The sequence below is a fragment of the Peromyscus californicus genome, unplaced genomic scaffold (genome assembly GCF_007827085.1).
Source record: "Peromyscus californicus insignis strain IS unplaced genomic scaffold, ASM782708v3 Scaffold_8__1_contigs__length_139910024, whole genome shotgun sequence".
In the NCBI taxonomy this organism is placed as follows: Eukaryota; Metazoa; Chordata; class Mammalia; order Rodentia; family Cricetidae; genus Peromyscus; species Peromyscus californicus.
In genome coordinates, this window is record NW_026294606.1 from 47964538 (window position 1) to 47983157 (window position 18620).

Consider the following 18620-nt stretch of genomic DNA (forward strand, 5'->3'; position numbering starts at 1 on the left):
AACTCAGGAAGGCACCCAACACCAATTTCCACATCACTGGTACCCACACAAACACACATGCCCATATACACACCACACACATGCAATAAATACATGAATAATTCCAGAAGGTCAAGGTGCCACCTTCCCATCTCTTAAAATGTTACTGCCTCCCATTAACAACATATGGATGTATAGTGACAATAGGTAGCAAAACAGCACACATTCTCTCAAAAAATATTCTAAGCTACGTTTTTCTAAAATTTAATGTTGGTCAAAATCTCTTCAATTACTTTTAAGTCACTGAACTGCCTACCTCTTCATACTGATGACATTCATAAACAGTCTGTTCTGTAAGAGTGTCTTTTACCCTATGATGCCTGAGGGAGGAAACGGAATTAGAAGTATACACCGTGCTTCCACAAGGGAAATGGGCTTAAATGCCTAACTGCTTGCTTTACTGCTACTTACAGTGAAGGCTCTTCTCACACTACTGAGGGAGGTGCAGTTCTGACCTTAGTATTTTATTACCAGTATTTACATTCACCCTTAGGAAAGGTCCTTCCACAATCTAGGGAATCCTTTTAAATGTCTACCTACATGAGAAGGAGAAACAAAGAGACTCTCGCACACCATGTTTATTCACTCACATATCTCTGAGAGGAGACCAATGCTGCTGGAGTACAACTTCAGAAGACTCCAGGACATCACTGATCCATACCCAAAAGTGTATATCACAATTCAGTCTGTCTCATGAATTTATCAAAGTATACAGATTCGTTCAGTCCTAAAAGTCATGATGTATATATTAAAACCCAGAGCTGTCTTTTATGGAAACATAGGCATGTTTGGTAGTAAAAGGGGCAGTGAAATCTAATAACGAAAATATATGAAAATTAGAGTGATTTTTATCATTTTACTTTGCAATATAATTTCCAAAATTAACTATGATAAAGTAAGAAAGAAGTATGTTCAAACTTCACTCTTACAAGCTAGAAATTGGTTTTGACAGTTTATTATGATTATTATTTTAAAAATGTGACTCCATTAAACCATGTAGAAATAAGTCTGCACAAACAAAAGGTACTTTACACATGTGTAAGTAGACAGATAGACTGTGTGAGATCTGGGTTGTCAGGCACGTCTTTATCACGCTATGGCGGCCAGGTAATCCTTCACTTCAGCTGGGGTGAGTCTCCTAAAGCCGGCTTCATTGCAGACCCCAACTTCTATGTTGTCTTCTGTCATCTGCCCTTCAAAGCTTTCCTAATTGAGGAGGGGAGGAAAACGGTCAACTTCACAGAAGTTTTGAGAAAAACCATCATTTTAAAACTATGAGTGGATATGGGCTAACCTTTAGAGTTAAGATGGCTGTGTGAATGGCATCTTCCAGTTCTAGGTCTTCATTATATCTAAAGAAAAATATTGAAAAACAATGATGTTATGGCAGTTTAGATTCTTCATGGCTATTTTAAATAAAAAAATAGCAAAGACATGAAATCTTTTAAAAATCTAACCCTCTTAAAAATACTAGTTGTAAAAGCAGTCCCTCATCATCTCAATGACAGCTTTCCCCAATAATGAAGTGAGTGACACTTCTACTGAACTTCTAACACCATGAAAAAAAACACTTGTATGTTTTAGTAATACAATAAAGTCAAACCATTGCTAAAATCCATTGTTATTATTAGTTATAGCACAGCACGCTGAACACAATCATTAACAAGTAAAATTTAAGATTGAGTTTATAATTTGATTAAAAGTCTAACATATTTAATAACTTAACATGAATATTATGTGAAAAATAGACAAAGGATCATCTGTTAGACCTCAGTTATAAAACCTCCTGTCCAAACTCTCAGAGACAGTGGAGGGCAGCGACAACACTGAATCCGGAATGTAACTGTGAGTAAGGGAAGCAGCAGCTATGTGTGTGCTCAGCACTGACAGCAGATTTCCCACAGCACTCCATTCTTAGACACACATGGGATCTGCTCAATACCAACTACTAGTCTCACAATCTTTGTTGTTGTTGTTGTTGAAACAAGCCCTTATTTTGTAGCACAGCCTGGACCAGAGCCCACTCTGTAGCCCAGGCTGCTTTAACTTGAAGCAATTCTCCTGACTCAGCTCACAATTGCTTACAGACATGGGCCTCCACATTCAGCTACCTCAATTTTTTAATTTCCATAAGTCATTATTAAACGTTCTTCTACTCTAAATACAATGGCTTTTAAAAAATATGCTGGGGGAAATGAACTAAAAAGTAAACATTTAAGAAACAACCAATGGACTGGGCTTGCTGGGACACCACTCAGGAAGCAGAAGCAGGTGGATCCCTGTGAGTTAGAAGCCAATCTGGTCTACATGGCAAGTTTAAGAAGAGCCAGGACTACCTAGAAAAATCCTGTCTCAGCTACCCCCAAACCCCCGAATAAATAAATATTTTAAAAATGAAAAAAGGCTGAGCAGTATCTTTAGGAAATGAATAATTTTAACACTAAATACACTGAAAACTAGGAAATCAAGATATTAGGACTGTTTTCTCCTTTATTTCTAACTAAACTCAAATACAGAGTGATACAACCAATCTGTTAGATCCATGAAATTAATCATCTCAAGAGTCCTGAAATTCGTAAGATCATCCGATCCTGGGCGGCCTACCTCTTCTCAAGGAAGGTTTTCCCATTCACATAGTTCTTCCCCATTGCTGTGGCCTTCCAGGCAAAGTAGGCCCCCTAATCAGGAGAGAGACAGTTTAAATCCTCCACAACTCTATTGCTCTGACAGCTGTATCTAACACTAATTAGTCTCTAACTTCTAAAGTCAGGATTATTTACTGAAGTTAAATTTCCAGCATAGGTTTGTTTAAAGGCTATACAACAGATGACAGAGTCAGGAAGAAACTCAGAAGTTAATTTTGACTGTGGTAACGGTTTACTCAGGCATTTATACACGTACATACACACATACATATCAAAACCCACCAAACGGTGACAATGAGTTAGAGCAATCATCTATATTTTTGAAAGTATATAAGATGTACTTTCAAAACCAGATAAAAGGAAGTAGGAATTAAAGTAAAATACCAAGTAATGCTTTAGCTTAATGGATTGAATGGACCTAAGATTGTGTCACAGCATCCTGAAAACTGGTGATCACTCATCTTTAGTGAACAGAGATGGCTTTTCATTCAAATATCAGAACCTTTGAACATTTTAATAGGGTCATAAAGACTTGGCAACAGCAAAAGATTTCTAAACATTTAACAATCAAAAATTAGTTCAAAATCAATGTGTAAAAGAATCCAAGGTGATCTTGGCAGCTCTCTCCCATGCTACCTAAATGACTTCACCACAGCTTTGGCACTGTTTAGGCCATCATGCCACACCACCACACCAATCAACACTGACTTCAGACTACTGTATGTTAGGGAGTGTGGTGCTTTTACTGTGCTTAAAAAAAAGTTTTCTACCTTTATAGAAACATACGATTTAATTACAAGAAATAGAGGTCGATGTTTTCATATCACCATTCCTCAGCCTAGATGCCACTGTTAGAATATTAATTGTTGTTTGGGTTGCTGACTTAAGTTTCATAAAAAGATTTATTAAATGAATTTTGGATTGGGATTAAATTTCCAACAATTTTTGAAATGGCCTTAAGCATTTTCTGCCATTTCTGTAGTGAGTATTTATGTGAAATGGTATCCTTAAGCATTGACAAGTATAAAATCAAAATAATAACTCTGAAACTCCAAGGGCCTGTAGATTCAAGTATCCTATAATGATTTACTCCTTCTGTAAAAATAAATGAGCCCATCCATCTCATTAAAAACTTGCTTGTTTTGCCGGGTGGTGGTGGCGCACGCCTTTAATCCCAGCACTCGGGAGGCAGAGCCAGGCGGATCTCTGTGAGTTCGAGGCCAGCCTGGGCTACCAAGTGAGTTCCAGGACAGGCGCAAAGCTACACAGAGAAACCCTGTCTCGAAAAACCAAAAAAAAAAAAAAAAAAAAAAAAAACTTGCTTGTTTTTAATAAAAGGTAAAATTGTAAGTACATCAAATAACTGTTTTAAGACAGGTTTCTTTGTGATTTATTGTCAGTCAATATTTGGCTTGTTTATGTATTTTATATTTACCATGGTTACAAACAACTGTACCAGGTGAAAAAGGGCGGCAAGTGGAATGTTTAAGAAGCACTACATGGAACAGCCTCACCTGGGAAGATGAAGATATGCACATAAAGGAAAGCTCACTGCGTGGGTTAGACAACTGCCTTTTAGAGTCCGTAAGGAGGAGGACAGCCAAGGGTGAACACCGTGCCCGACACCGCCCTCCTCTACTGGCTAGGAAGGCAAGACCGAACCCAGGACATTGACCTCCAGAAGCTCACAGAAGGCCTCCCAATCTGATGACTTTTATTTTACCTTTTCAATTTTTAAGGTAAGAGTGTAAGGCTTGCCTTGAGAGAACCTGCAATTATCTAATAATTTATAAACAAAAAAAAATTCACTCCCTAACCTTGAGCTTTACCTATGGCTTCTCACAGCAAATCAACAATGTAGACTAAATCCAGATATCAACCTTCTACTTTAGAAAAACACAGCTCAGCCAAGACACTGTTACACGTCATTTTGTAAATCAATGAATTCAAGATTGTTAGAGCAGTGCTTCTGTTCTGAGTCATACTCAAAATAGGCCCAGCATCAAGTGATGGCAAAGAATGTAACACTGGCCTCCTGTTACACATCTCTGACTGATGTGTTTGCCAAAATAACAGCTCGAGAGACCTAATGAAATTTGGCAACTGCAACAACTCATTCTAGTACATGCTAACAAAGATGACCAAAAAAGGGCAAAAGCTAATGTGGCACATAGCTTCTTTATCAAAGAAAGTGCTGAATACAAAACTGCTGAATGTGCAAACAAACGTGTACTACTTTAAACTTTCCAAAAACGTGAAGGGGCTTGAGCAATGGCTTAGGTAAGTTAAGAGAGCGCATACGCCTCTTGGAGAGGACCCAAATTCTACTCTCAGACCAAGTCAGGTGGCTCTCAGCTACCTGTAACTTCAACTTCTGACTCCTCTGGCCTCCCTGGGCACCTGCAGTCACATGTACATACCCACACAGACACACACAGGAATACACATAATTAAAGGTAAAAATAAATCTTTAAAAACAAGTGAAAAAAAATGCTAAATTTTAAAGTTTTATGGCTTCAACTTTTATTAGATATATAAAAAGCAATTCTAATAAATGTTTCAAATATATGTAATGATACTTACAGAAGGATCTGACTGAAATAAATACGGTCGTCCCTCATTCCACCCACAAATAAGTAAAGAAACACCAAATGGACGAACACCACTGTAGAAAGAAAATGAAAATGATTTGGCATAAAGAATTTATATATACTCACAAGTAAAGCAAATTACCAAGTTAACTGAGTTAGACTTCTTAGCTTTAAGTTCTAAATGAACTCACTTAAAATGAATTCTTTTTATTACAGTTAGGAACAGCAGTAAGCCTAAATCAAATGATGTAGCACTTTGCTATGGTTTGGTTCCCAAAAGTTCAGGAGAAGGTTCATTTTCAGTGTAACATAATTACAAAATTGTGTCAAGAGGTGGAACATGGTGCCATCCTGGGAAAGGATTAATAATGCTTGTTTCTCAGAGTGGGTTAGGTGTTGCAGAAGTGGATTAGTTTCAATGAAGTAGGTCATCACCTACTTTCTTTCTTTCTCTTACTGTGTGACCTCTGGCCATACAATACAATCTGCCAGAAAAAACTTAACAAAACCAAATTACCTAACAACTATGAACCACATCCTTGGACTCACAGAGCTCTGAACTAAAAACCTGTTTTGTTAGAGCAACACAAAGTGGAGTCAGACACATGCCTAGAAAGGTGTTACTATCAAAGCATTACTAACAAATTTAATAAACACTTCTTTCCCACTAGGCTTATGTATCAGCAATTACTTTTAAACTAGCTCATTCACAGTATAACTTAAGACTACTGGGGAGCTGGAGAGATGGCTCAGTAGCTGCTGCTCTTCCTGAGATCCCAAGTTCAATTCCCAGCACCCGCATGGTAGCTCACAACTGTCTAATAACTGTAGTCTCATATAACTGTCATGGAATCAGATGCCCTCTTCTAGTGTACAGACATACAAAAAGACAAAACATCCACATACATAAGTAAAATGCATAAACAAGTAATTCTTTTTAAAAATAATACTGGAATTAAAATGTTACTGCTGTTTTCATATGCTCGATCACTTTAGGTTGAAAAGCTAAGTACAGGAGCACTAAAGACTACCTATAAAGAATCAGTGGCAAATGGCTCTTTTAAAAGCAAGATGCTTTATTCTGCTGTTGAATAAGAACACATTCTCTTTTTCTTTTTTCTTCCTTTGAGACATTATTTAACTATGTAATGCAGATTTGCCTTGAATTTGTGATCTACCTCCCTAAATGTCCCAAGTACTCAGTTTACAGGTGTGCACCACCATATATAGTCACACTTTTACCTTAAATTATTTCAAGTCAAAATAAAAAATATTCATTATCATAGTGATTTTATTCATTTGTTCAGCAAATGCAGAAAGAATAAGACTCCTACTTATCTGTTTTCTTTTACTTCTTCAAATTCATGATTCATTTCTTCAAGTAATAAAAACAACTTACCCTGACTGGGTATACTCTTGCATCACAGAGGCTACTCTCTGTACCAGCTGGGCTGTGGGAATGGGTTCTTGGTAGACAAGATAGTACTGCTGAGCAAGTTTCCGAGCTCTGTGCACAAGCACTCTAAGGCAATAAAGAAAAACAATTAAAATTCTGACTCACAACCATCTTAACTCCATTTTTCAGGGGATCCAATGCCCTCTTCTGGCCGCTGGGGGCAGTGTATGCACATAGTGCAGACATATATGCAGGTAACAGATTTAATTTACAAAATGAGAGCTTCATGTCTCCTCCTATGACTCCTACCAAACTGACCTCCTTGTCCTGAGTCTATTTAGACTTCACTCCAGCCACCCTGAACACAGATGCATATGAATACACACATTCAATTCTGGGCATATTTCTATCCCTCAGCCTCCGTCTTTTCTGTAATCTACCTTAAGCTCTGCCTCAATTCAGAATAGTCTTCAAAGATTAAACAAACAGTAAGAAACTTCTTGTTACATAAGGTATGAAAATCGTACTATTGTGATGGTTAATCTTGGTTGTCAACATAACTACAATCGGAATTAACTGGGATCCAAGATGTTGCAAGGGCTTTTAAAAATCAGATTATTTGAAGCAAGAAGACCCACCCTAAATCTGGGCTATACTTTCTGGTGGCAAGCCAGATAAAAAGGTCACAGAACAAGGAAACTGCTTTTAGCCTTCTTGGCCTCACTCTAGCTGGATGGTGTCTATACTGTTGCTGCCACCAGTATTAAACACAACTTCTTGAGGATTCCAAGACAGACCGATGACCAGCAGCCCTGCAGGAATCTTCCAGGACTCCAGCACTAGACTGAGCTGCTGAGACATCTAGCCTCATGGACTGAACAACTGCCTTATTCTCAGCCTTTCTGCCATCATGCAGCCAATGTTAGACTATCCAGACCACAGCCTGTAAATCAGTCTAATAAATCCCACGGGGGGTGTGTGTGTGTGTGTGTGTGTGTGTGTGTGTGTGTGTGTGTGTGTGTCTTCTATTAGTTCTGTTCCTTTAGAGAACACTGACAAATATAACCACATAGTAATCAAAGATATTAAGACAAAGATGATTATCTTCACCCACTCATGCTTACTTATCTGAAATATTCACATTATCTCTAAGACACTCCTGTCCTTCCTTCTGAAGTTTAGCTTATTAGCAACAGTCTACTGCAGTGTCCATTCTACACAGTGGTGTAGAATTTTCCACAACAGGAAAGCTAATCATATTCTGGTAACCCTGTTGGCTTATAATTCCAAGTGAAACTCTATCTTGCTTCATAAAACTAAAGTAATCTTGTTTTTATTTGTATATGACAAAAGAAAGGTATCCATCTCTTTCAACTCACTGGTGCCCCAGTATAACAGGGATACTCTCTCTTTTCCGGTGAAATACAAAGGGAGTGATTCTATAAGCCTATGAATCCCGGCTGGCCATTCAGAAGCCTTCAGTGGCCTAAAAGACATTTGTCCTTTGACAAGAGCAGAAATAAACAGAATGAAGTTAACTCTACATGGTCCATGCTTTCTCTTGTTGCCTAAATCACCTTAACAATATTTTATAAAAAATGAATGCATTTGATCAATTTTAAGGTGCATCAGAACACCAAAGCCCTTCCTACCAAGTCCTTGGATGGATGAAATGGGATAGTGATGAGAAAAAACAGGTGAGTAGGTAATTTATCACCTCTTTTACAACTGTGTATCACAAGATCAACCTCCATAAAGTAAACCTTACAAGTAAACTAAACTTAGGTATCATTAGGCTGCCAGGACTAAATGAAACAACCACAAAGAAAGACTAAGATATGAGATGATGAGAAAACCCTGTAAACAGTATATAATACCTGTAATCTGGACCCATGCCACTATACACCAAGCCGATATGCTTGGTAATCGGTTCCACTTTGTGTACACTCCTTTCATCATACAGGATGGACTTCTGTTTTTTCTCAGTTGCTAATACTACACCATTTGCAGCTTAAGAGAAAAAAAAAGACAAATATTATAATGTGTTTTTCATTAGCTTTCTACTTACAGATGCATTAAACAAATCTGTTGCTTTCTCTAGATTATAAAACCTTTTTCTGGATTCTTATACAAAAATTACCTAAGAAATAATACATCACTTTTTCTGTCACTGATCATTTATACTACACAAACAAAAAAAATCCCCACAGCTGCAGGTATTACCCAGTCCCTCTCAATATTTTCAGGTTTATTGGTTTAAAAACAATAAACTTCGTTAACTCTTCTAATATAAACAGTAAGAAATTTTTCTACAAGGATACTAGAACATACAATAATTTTATCTTTAGATATTTTACAATTAGCCCTTTATAAGTAAGATAAAACTTCCAAAGAAAGAGACTCGTCGAAAAATAAAATAATAATGGTTTCCTGAGGAAAAGACTACATATGGATTATTACAATAGATTAAAATGCTATATCTGCTGTGAAATTTAAATTACTGGGCTGAATGCTATTTTAACTTCAAAATCCTCTAATCTAACCAAAAGACTGTTAAGAATCTATTTCAGGTAACTACTAACAAGCATCCAAAGTGAATGAAACATTTAATTACCTTTAATTCCTACTGAAGGGGCCCCTCCAGCTACAGCTGCCAAAGCATATTCAATCTGGACAAGTTTCCCAGATGGGCTTAAAAAGAAACAAAGGTATTTGCTATGTTCACACATTTTCAAATATTTACTATAGGCACACTTCTGACAGATGGAAGACATATGGGTCAAACCTCACTAATCAAACCTACTGGCCTTTGAGATCTGCCATGAAGCTGTTTGGAAACTATACTTACAATTTGGATACGCTCAGGGTCACGCACTAATTCTCTCTCCTTTGCTTTGTTCTCTCCCCCGCGCTGGTTAGTAAAGCATTATTACTATTGCCTCTGTCCACCACTCACCAGCCTTGACTTTAGGCAAGTGTACCGAGCAATCAAGCAGTTTCTGCAGTCAGTAATCCCCGTACCCCACTGGCAAACACCAGCGTCAACCAGGGGTAATTTCAACAGGCCGGTGACTACTTCTCATCTTCAGTTCCTTTGTACCTTGTCACTCTGATGTAAATCCCACAAAAACTTCTAGTTCAGTTCAAACAAAAATTACCTACTCTGGCAGGCATACTCTTGTTCCCTTGTCTACCCTTCATGTTTGGCCCCATCCATACTGCTTCCTTCCTCACTATGGTTTAGCCTGTCAACAATTCTCTTTATTCCTAAGTGTTCAAGCAGCCAGCTCCTCTTCATCTTCTAGTTTCAGAATTCACCAAGCACAGGCCTTTCCTGAGATCTCAGTCTGAGGTTACACTCCTTTCACCTCTTTCAATAAGATTTCCACTAACAGAAAAGTATTTTGCAGAATTTGCACCAGTAGGCACCAGTTTCTTTTGCTCATTTACCATCTTCAGTCAAATGTAAACTGGAAGAAAACTCAATTCATTTCCTATCTCTGGCAGCTTGCACCACTAGTAGTTTTTAAGACTAAAAACAGTACTTTCTTCCTAAACAGATAAATCTTATCATGTTAAAAAAAATTGTTATAGGAAAGAAATCTGTTGTGAAAACATTCAGATGTTTGCTGTACAAGATTTGGGGAGTGAGGCTGTGGCTCCTATGGCAGAGAGCTTGCCTAGAATGCATGACACAGCATAAACCAGGCATGGCAGTGCACTACTATAATCCCATCACGGGGAAGCGGAGTCAGGAAGATCACTTGAAGGTCATCCTTAGTTACTGGCCATTTTAAGCTAGCCTAGGCTACAAATGATTCTGTCTCAAAGAGGAATTAAAAAAAATTTTCAGCCCCTTATGCTCTATATTCTTTTGTTTCTGCTCCAGTGAAACCAAACTTAGGACCACATCTGTTTTGTTTACAAATATAAGTGACTACCAAGCACAATTAGTCTCTGTCATATTATATAATTAAATTATTTGCTAAGGAATTAAGTGGAATCCATTCAAAGTATCCAAAACATAGACAGCAAAACTGCATACCCTCACTTTTTATTTTAAACTACAAAAAGGCAATTTTCAAAAGAAAAACAATATATTGTAACGAAAAGTACACTAATTTTTGTTTTCAAAACGAACAAAGTTTGAATATCGACTTAGCTACTCGTGAACAACCTTGAAAATGCTCAATTGTTTAGGCTGTGGTTAGTTCATTCATAACTCATCATATAGTGGTAGTGGAAAAACCAGTTACAGTTAAATTCAACAAGTAGATCCTGGTTGCCTTCAGTCGGATCCTTAAGAAAATGGTCACACCACAGTCGTTTATTTAAATTCTTCCGTGATAAATTTTCTTAAACAGAGAACGATGAGGAAACAAAGTACACACCAAGTGTACTTTGAGAAAACATATTTAACTCTCTGTCCCATAACAGAAAGGTCTAAAATCTTTTTAAAGCATTTTTTTTTTCGTGACGAATCAAGCAAAACATCAACTTTGGCTTATCGGTTTGAGTGCGCCACGAAAACCTGCCAGGAAATCAGCTCTTTCATTCTGTAGCTCTTAGGCTTCTATTGAAGCATAGTAGAAACCGAAAGCTGAGTGAGCTTCAAAGTGCATGCTCCTAAGCGGGAGACTAAGTCTCGGACTAACAGTAAAGAAGGATTTCCCAAAAGAAAACGGGCGTCTCACACGTCTGAACAGGAGCCAGTTTCCGAAGCTCCCGCACAGGCCTATCTGGGCCAGGAAGGAAATCCTAGTCCTGAATGGACCAGCTGGAAACAGGCTATCCCAAAGCACCCTTTTTGTAATCTATAGAGGGAAAGCCAGTGCCTGTCTCGGAGCCTCCTGACCCTCAGCCCCAAACGCGGCGGGCCCCAGCCGGGGAGCAGGCCTGGCACCGCACATGACTCTGCAAAGCTGCGAGTCCAGCTCCAGCCCCACGCGCCCCTGCGGAAACACCAGCCAGATCCAGGGCATGGGGGCCATGTCTGAGACGCTCCTGGGACCTGAGGTGCGTGGAACCTGGGGTCTCCCGGGTACCTGAAGGTAGTCAGCGAAAAGCTGTAACCGCGCTCTGCCATCTTTACCCGGGAAGTCGGAAAACAGCCACGCCCATGCGCAGTGCATCTGTTTCCTTTAATTTTTCTCTTTTCACTGATTGGAGGAGAGTCAGCAGCGCTCTAGGGGCAGCTGGGAGTTGGAGTTTGAGGATCCGAGGCAGCGGGAGCTCTGAGTCGGTGCGCGTGTGTAGGAGCGGCCCTGCGCATGCTCTGCGCAGGGAGGCAGGGGAGACGAGAGCTTGCGCAAGGTCCCAGCACGCATCTCGTTCCAGTGAGAAACATGGCGTCCGCCTTGCTGTTACTGTCGTTTCCGTGCCCCGCGCGTCCCGCACCGCTCCGGAGGTGCTGGGAGCTGCTGCAGCAACTGCAACAGAGCTGGAACGGGCTTGCCAGTCCTCAGTGGGGTCCGTAAGGCGAGAGTTGGTGGGAAGTGGGTTGGCGGGGGCTTCCGAGTTGTATGAGAGAAACAGGGCGTGCTTTTTTGGGTTGGAGACTGTCCCTGTAGCTAACTAAGGGTGATCTGGAACTCATTGTGTATCCCAGGCTAGCTTCGAGCTACTGGTATCTTGGATGTTAAAATTTAAATTGCTATAGCATTTACAACGTATCCCAGAAGTGATAATACCCAGACAGTCTGAACAGAGATATATTCCATTAGATCATAAACGTAGTGTAATAAATATTTGTCTCCATCTGCTACCTGAGATAATCATTTCAATCCATTGGGTGTCTAATAGGCCAAAAAATCCCCAAGGTCATGCAGGCAGTCTAGAGCTGTTATAAAAGGCTGAGCTATGTGTAGTAAAACTTAAAAGGTCTGTTGAGAAAGAATGCCTGTATAGAAAGCTTTATGTACTTTTTACTCTTTTTGGTCAGCGGTGTGGAGAGGGAGGGGTGAGACAAGGTCTCTTATCCATGTCCAGTCTGCCCAGGCAGACCTGATTCTCCTGCCCTCAACCTCCTGATTCTGGGATTTCAGGCCGGTGCTTGGACAGCTTATGTACTGGTAAAGTCCAAAGAATAGAGCGAACTATTTCAAGTGTGAAGAAAAAAGGAAGGGCAAAGGAGTGCCTTTCTAAGCAGTTTAGAAAAACAAAAGGGAAACACTGGATGGTCTCATAAATAATAAAGCTCCTTTTCTTAGCACACAGGTCAAGATTAAATATTAAGGAAAAAGTTTATGACTTTAGAAACATATGTGGTTTCTAAAGTAGCTAACTGGGTCTGAATACTATGGTACAGGTGATGGCCAGGGTAGTCATCTCAGTGCTAGGAAAAGTGCATGTAAGGAATCTCAAGATTAGATTTACTTGTACGTTATTTACTACTAAACCACAGCGTCCTGTATTGCATAAAGTAAGAAATGCTTAACAGACCCGTTGCTTCAGGAGGTTGGATTAAGAAAACATTTCATTTGAATTATTTAAAATTGCCTTTTGTGTGAGCTTTAGTATATTTTAATAGCTGGGGCTTATTATTAATATTTGTTTAGTTTAACATGCTAAACTATGTATGTCAGACCAGCCACATGACTCAGTAGTCAAGGGCCTTGCTGCCAAGCCTCAAGGCCTGAGTTCTAGCCTCAAGACCTACACAGTGTAAGGAGAGAACTAGCTCCGACCTTCATGTGTGCGTACATACACACAAACACATACATGTGTGTGTCTAGTGACATGTTGATTGTTAAAGAGAACAGTATAAATAGTCATTTAGGGACTAGAAGTTGATTCTGGTCTCCCTTTTGTTTTACAGCACCAGCATTAGCAGTCCAGGGTCCACCCATACTCACAGAACTAGAACATCATACCAGTGGAAATAAAGAGGAGTCCAGCTTTTTAGATAGTATCTTTTGGATGGCAGCCCCCAAAAACAGACGCACCATTGAAGTTAACCGGTGTAGGAGAAGAAACCCCCGGAAGCTTATTGCAATTAAGGTAATTCGTGGGTGGGTGTGTGGGTGTGTGTGTGTTGTGGGTGTGTGCACACACACACACACACTCTTTTCCTCAAGCCTACTGTTGAATAACCTCATATCTATATAGGAGAGGAACTGGCTTTATAATAGTCTTAATCATCTGTTTGGCGCCACACAAATTGAAAAGGAATTTCACTTTTCCTTGATGTTTTAAGTTACCCTTAGTGGTTCAGCTCATTGTGTTGATGGGCTCCTTGTTGATTATTTAGTGTTTGAAATTAGAGAACTGAAAGATCTCTCAATTCAAAAGTCACATGGGATCCTCACAAACAATTCCTCTCTAAAAATCTCCAAAGTTTTCTTTGGCTATGCTTAATGTGGAATGCTTAAAGTCACGGGACTTACATAATCAGAATATTCTACTCAGGCCAGAGGGTAGACAAGAGAATCTGAGAATAGTTTATTCATAGGCTATACAAATAAAAGTATGCTAGATTGAGTTGTAGCCCCAATTATCTTACTAATTTGAACTCAATGTTACTAGTTTCTCAGTTTTACTGTTAAGGTTGAACAAGATAGTCTATAACCTCGCATAGCATGAACCTTCTCAGAAAGCTACAGTGTCAGCATTTTAGGGCTCCTGCTGGTGATTGTGTATTATGTTGCCTGTTGTCAATATGTTTTTCTTTGTTTTCAAGAACAATATAGACATTTGCCCTGAATGTGGTCACATGAAGCAGAAACATGTCCTTTGTGGCTATTGCTATGAGAAAGTACGCAAGGAAACAACAAAAATCCGACAGCAAATATGGGCTCAAGAAGGGGGCCCCTTTAAAGCTCCCACCGTCGAGACTGTGGTACTGTACACAGGAGAGAAACCATCAGAGCAAGATCAGGGCAAGAGGATTGTTGAACGAAACATGAAGAGGCCATCTTGGTTCACCCAGAATTGACACTGAAGAAGTTAAAAGAATGAGTTCATAGTAAGGAAGGTTCCATAGTAAGTCTCTCAAATCAGGGGTCTTTGTTTTCATATCATCAGTGTGTTTTAAAATGGACTTTAGTAGCTGTTAGTTTTAAATGAGGTAATTTGAAAAGTGTATCTTTAATAAACTCAATATGTTTATGCAAAGGCTCAGTAGATTAATATGTGTGTTCCTGTAATGCTGTTGGGTTTTAATTAAACCTAAAATTTCCAGACCAAAACAAAAAGTAATTTAATAAAATTCATAGCAGGTTATATAGTCTGTTTGAATTCTTGCAGATTTTTTTAAATGATAGTTGTGTCAATAAGAAAAGGTTGTAGGCCAGGCATATGGCACACTTCTTTTATCCCAGCATTCAGGAGTAGAAGCAGGAGGATCTCAAGTTCCAGGCCATCCAGGGCTATAGAGTGAGACTCTGTCTCAAAAAAGGAAAGAGAGAGACTTTCTTCTTTGTTGTTGTTTTAGCAAAATTGTCTTTGGAAGGATTTACTTTTTATGGAATATACTGTAGTAATTTACTTAAATAATAGAAATAGTTCTCATTTTACAGTAATCAAAATCACATCCCAGTGTCATTGTAGATGTTTGTGAGATTGTTTGGAGAAAGTTTTTTTTAGTGAGATTAATAAATTCTAGTATATAAAGAAATGTACTATGGATATAGATTCAACTTTTCTACCACTATAACTTTTTAGTTTAATTTATATTCTAGTATTTTTCCTAACTTGGAGCAATAACATCTTTAACATTCTTCAATCCATTTCTTATTTTCACTTCAATTTCTGAGTCCCTTTGTAGCCCATGGCTTGCTAGCTTATTTTTTCACTCCAAGTACAATAAAGATAGCTCACTGAAGTAAGGGAATTAAAATTAAATGAAAAACAACAAAATTTTTAAGAACCACAGTAAATACTTGGAATATACTTAAAACAAAGTATGTGCCATGATAATCTGAACATTTACTAATTGAAAATAATTTCAACTCTGAACTTTTATTTGAAGAGAAGGAATATTCATGTGAGTCTAGAAGTCTCTGGATACTAAACTGGGCAAATGCTTCTCCCATGGGGCTTCCAAATGAAGGGAATATAATAAGGTCATCCATGTGGGTGTTCTACAGACAAATGACCAATTTCATGGAATGTATTAAACTGTAGTCCAGTGGAAGCAAATCTGAAGTATGATCCTAATTAGTCTTACCATAAAAACCAAGAGTCAATTATTGGGGTAATAACCTGAAAGATCAAAGAAGCAGAGCAGCTTCTGGAGACTTCTTACCTCTACGAATCCTCAGACGGAAAGGGGGGCCAAGATTGTGTCTCCACCCACCTTATATTCCTGTCTTTCACCTCCTGATTGTGCTGGGATTAAAGGTGTAAGCCTCCCAAATGCTGGGATCAAACATGTGAGTCTTCCAAGTGCTGGGATTAAAGGCTTGTGCCACCACCACCTAGCCTCTATGGTTAACTAATGACTAGCTCCACCCCCTGATCTCCAGGCAAGCTTTATTTGTCAGAATACAAACAAAATATACAACAAAAATCTTTTAAACCTAGAGAGCATAGAACCCCAGTAAATAGCTCTTTGAAGGATTGACTCAATCCAAGAAGGAGAAAAAAACATAGGAGTTGGTTATGGATTTTTGGACATTGTTAAAGCAGTCCTCCACAAATGATTTATTTTATCTTGGCAAGTCAGACATGTGCTATATGTCAGACTTTTAGTTGGATCTACTTGAAGTTAAATCCTTGGTTCATGAAAGCCAAGGCTCACTGGATGTACCTTTGATTGAAAGACTGTTGGCACATGCCTTTAATCCCAGCACTTGGGAGGCAGAACCAGGCGGATCTCTGTGAGTTCAAGGCCAGCCTGGGCTACCAAGTGAGTTCCAGGAAAGGCACAAAGCTACACAGGGAAACCCTGTCTCGAAAAGCCAAAAAAAAAAAAAAAGTGCAAAATGTATGCTAGGTAACAAATCTTTCAGTTGGGAGGCAGTTTATAAGGGTTGAGCCCCTCACACACAGGACTAATTCCCTTGGAGAAGTATTCAGTTTTTAAAAGATTCTTTTAAAGTATGAGTTATTTTTTCTTAGTTTTTGTGCAGCAAACCCAAGATAAACCATTTAGTAAATACCCAGAGTAGGGCCTTTAAAGTACCAGTTGATAAAAATTTGGTTCTATCTTCTCAGAACTCTTTTCTAGCCTCACCCTACCCCCACACCCTTCTATATGCAGTTGGTAATTTTAGGGAAAAGATTTGTCTCTGGGTTTAGATCTGTGATAAGGAACTCTACTGCCTGTGATTATCATTAAATAAATAGACTGCTCTATCTTCAGCTACAGTTCCTGAGTAGCAGCATCATATGGGGGGCTGTGTTTTGAATAACTTCATTGTCTCTATCTCTCTGACAGAAGTATCTTTTCCAATTGCTGTTCTTCACTGGTCTCCACAGCAAAGGGCATCTAGATCAGCATGGTGCTCATTGGACACCATGGCATAGTCTTAATGGAGCAGCTCTTCACTTCATTGAAAGCGCACCTTAGAAGGCCTTTGTGTTACCTACCAATGTTTCTCATGTGTCCCCATTGACCTGTGTATTCATTCACCTTTTCCAAGTTCATGAAGTCACTAGTGTTAAGGGTGCAATTTGGAAGAGAATGGGAAGAAAACTAGAGGGCCAACATATTCGAGTCTCCTGGACCCAGGTAGGCAAACTCAGCTAGCTTTACAGTTTCTGCCTTTAAACCACTGCCATAATTCAGGTAAGCATCACTCTGCAGCCACACTATAGGACCACAGTTAATTGCAGAGTCTTCTCAAGTAATAAACTGTCAGGCCTAGCCATGCTAAAGACATGGTCTGCTTCTATCAAAGCCACCAGCCTGTGACTAGAGGGCAAGATTACTTCAAGGGGGAAAAAAAAGCAGTCTGTAGTGGTGAGTGAAGACCACCAATTGAGTCTCACATCACTCTGTTTAGTACTTTGTTAACTCCACCTGGGAGTCAAGTGATACTCTCTCATAGCCTCCTTTCCTGCTCTACATTCTTGGGTACATGCAGCCTGCTTAATGCAAGTTCCTTGGCATGAGCATTTTTTCAGGATAAATAAGCTCAGAATGATAAAAAATATTGTCTCTCCAATAGCAAGATTTTAGGGGCTGAAAAATACCTTTTCATCAGTACTATTCGAATTCAGTAGTTCTTTGTTTGTTTGTTTGTTTTTCAAGGCAGGGTTTCTCTGTGTAACAATCCTGGCTATCCTGGAACTCACTTTGTAGACCAACCAGGCTGGCCTCGAATTCACTGAAATCTACCTGCCTCTGCCCCAAAAGTGCTGAGATTAAAGGCATGGGCCGCCACTGCCTGGCAAATTCAGTAGTGCTAATCAGGAGCAATTCCCTGTCTGTACCCTTGTGATATTTGACACAATATCTGTAGACATGGGTTATAGCTGCTGAGGTTGGGAGCTACTGAATTCTGTTCAGTAGAAGTCAGGAATGATACTCATTATTTCCCCTTATCTTAGTCAAAATTAATTCTCTTTTGAATTTTTTTAGATGTGACATAATTTTTTTTCACTGTGCCATCCTCTCCTTTCCATATTTTTTTTTCTTTTTTTTTTTTTTTTTTTGGTTTTTCGAGACAGGGTTTCTCTGTGTAGCTTTGCGCCTTTTCTGGAACTCGCTTTGGAGACCAGGCTGGCCTCGAACTCACAGAGATCCGCCTGGCTCTGCCTCCCAAGTGCTGGGATTAAAGGCGTGCGCCACCACCGCCCGGCTCCTTTCCATATTTTAAACTCAGTGATAGCTTTTGTGTCTGTGCCTCCAAGTCTAATTTTCCTTTCTACCCTGCTCTCTAATATCCAAGTAGTACAAGTTGTCCATTAGAATATCACTTAAACCTTGAACACATCACAACCTCAACATTTTCAGTCTTTCTCCTTAGATTTGCTTCTCTGGTAGCCTAGCTTGGTTTGCGTATT

The 18620-nt window shown here is 39.2% G+C and overlaps 2 protein-coding genes across 2 annotated transcripts; one reads left to right on the forward strand and one right to left on the reverse strand.

Moving 5' to 3' along the window:
- Positions 1 to 602: 602 nt before the first annotated feature.
- Positions 603 to 11839, reverse strand: Psma2 (proteasome 20S subunit alpha 2). The gene is made up of 8 exons (XM_052727263.1): positions 11717 to 11839; positions 9286 to 9362; positions 8549 to 8681; positions 6675 to 6797; positions 5268 to 5349; positions 2644 to 2717; positions 1334 to 1391; positions 603 to 1245 (listed from the first exon to the last, which is right to left on the reverse strand). Exons 1-8 carry the CDS (start codon positions 11755 to 11757, stop codon positions 1129 to 1131), a joined length of 705 nt encoding a protein of 234 aa, XP_052583223.1. The 5' UTR covers positions 11758 to 11839; the 3' UTR covers positions 603 to 1128.
- Positions 11840 to 11950: 111 nt separating this feature from the next.
- Positions 11951 to 16973, forward strand: Mrpl32 (mitochondrial ribosomal protein L32). The gene is made up of 3 exons (XM_052727264.1): positions 11951 to 12140; positions 13489 to 13670; positions 14350 to 16973. The coding sequence occupies exons 1-3, from the start codon at positions 12017 to 12019 to the stop codon at positions 14602 to 14604; spliced, it is 561 nt and encodes a 186-aa protein (XP_052583224.1). The 5' UTR covers positions 11951 to 12016; the 3' UTR covers positions 14605 to 16973.
- The last annotated feature ends 1647 nt before the right edge of the window (positions 16974 to 18620 follow it).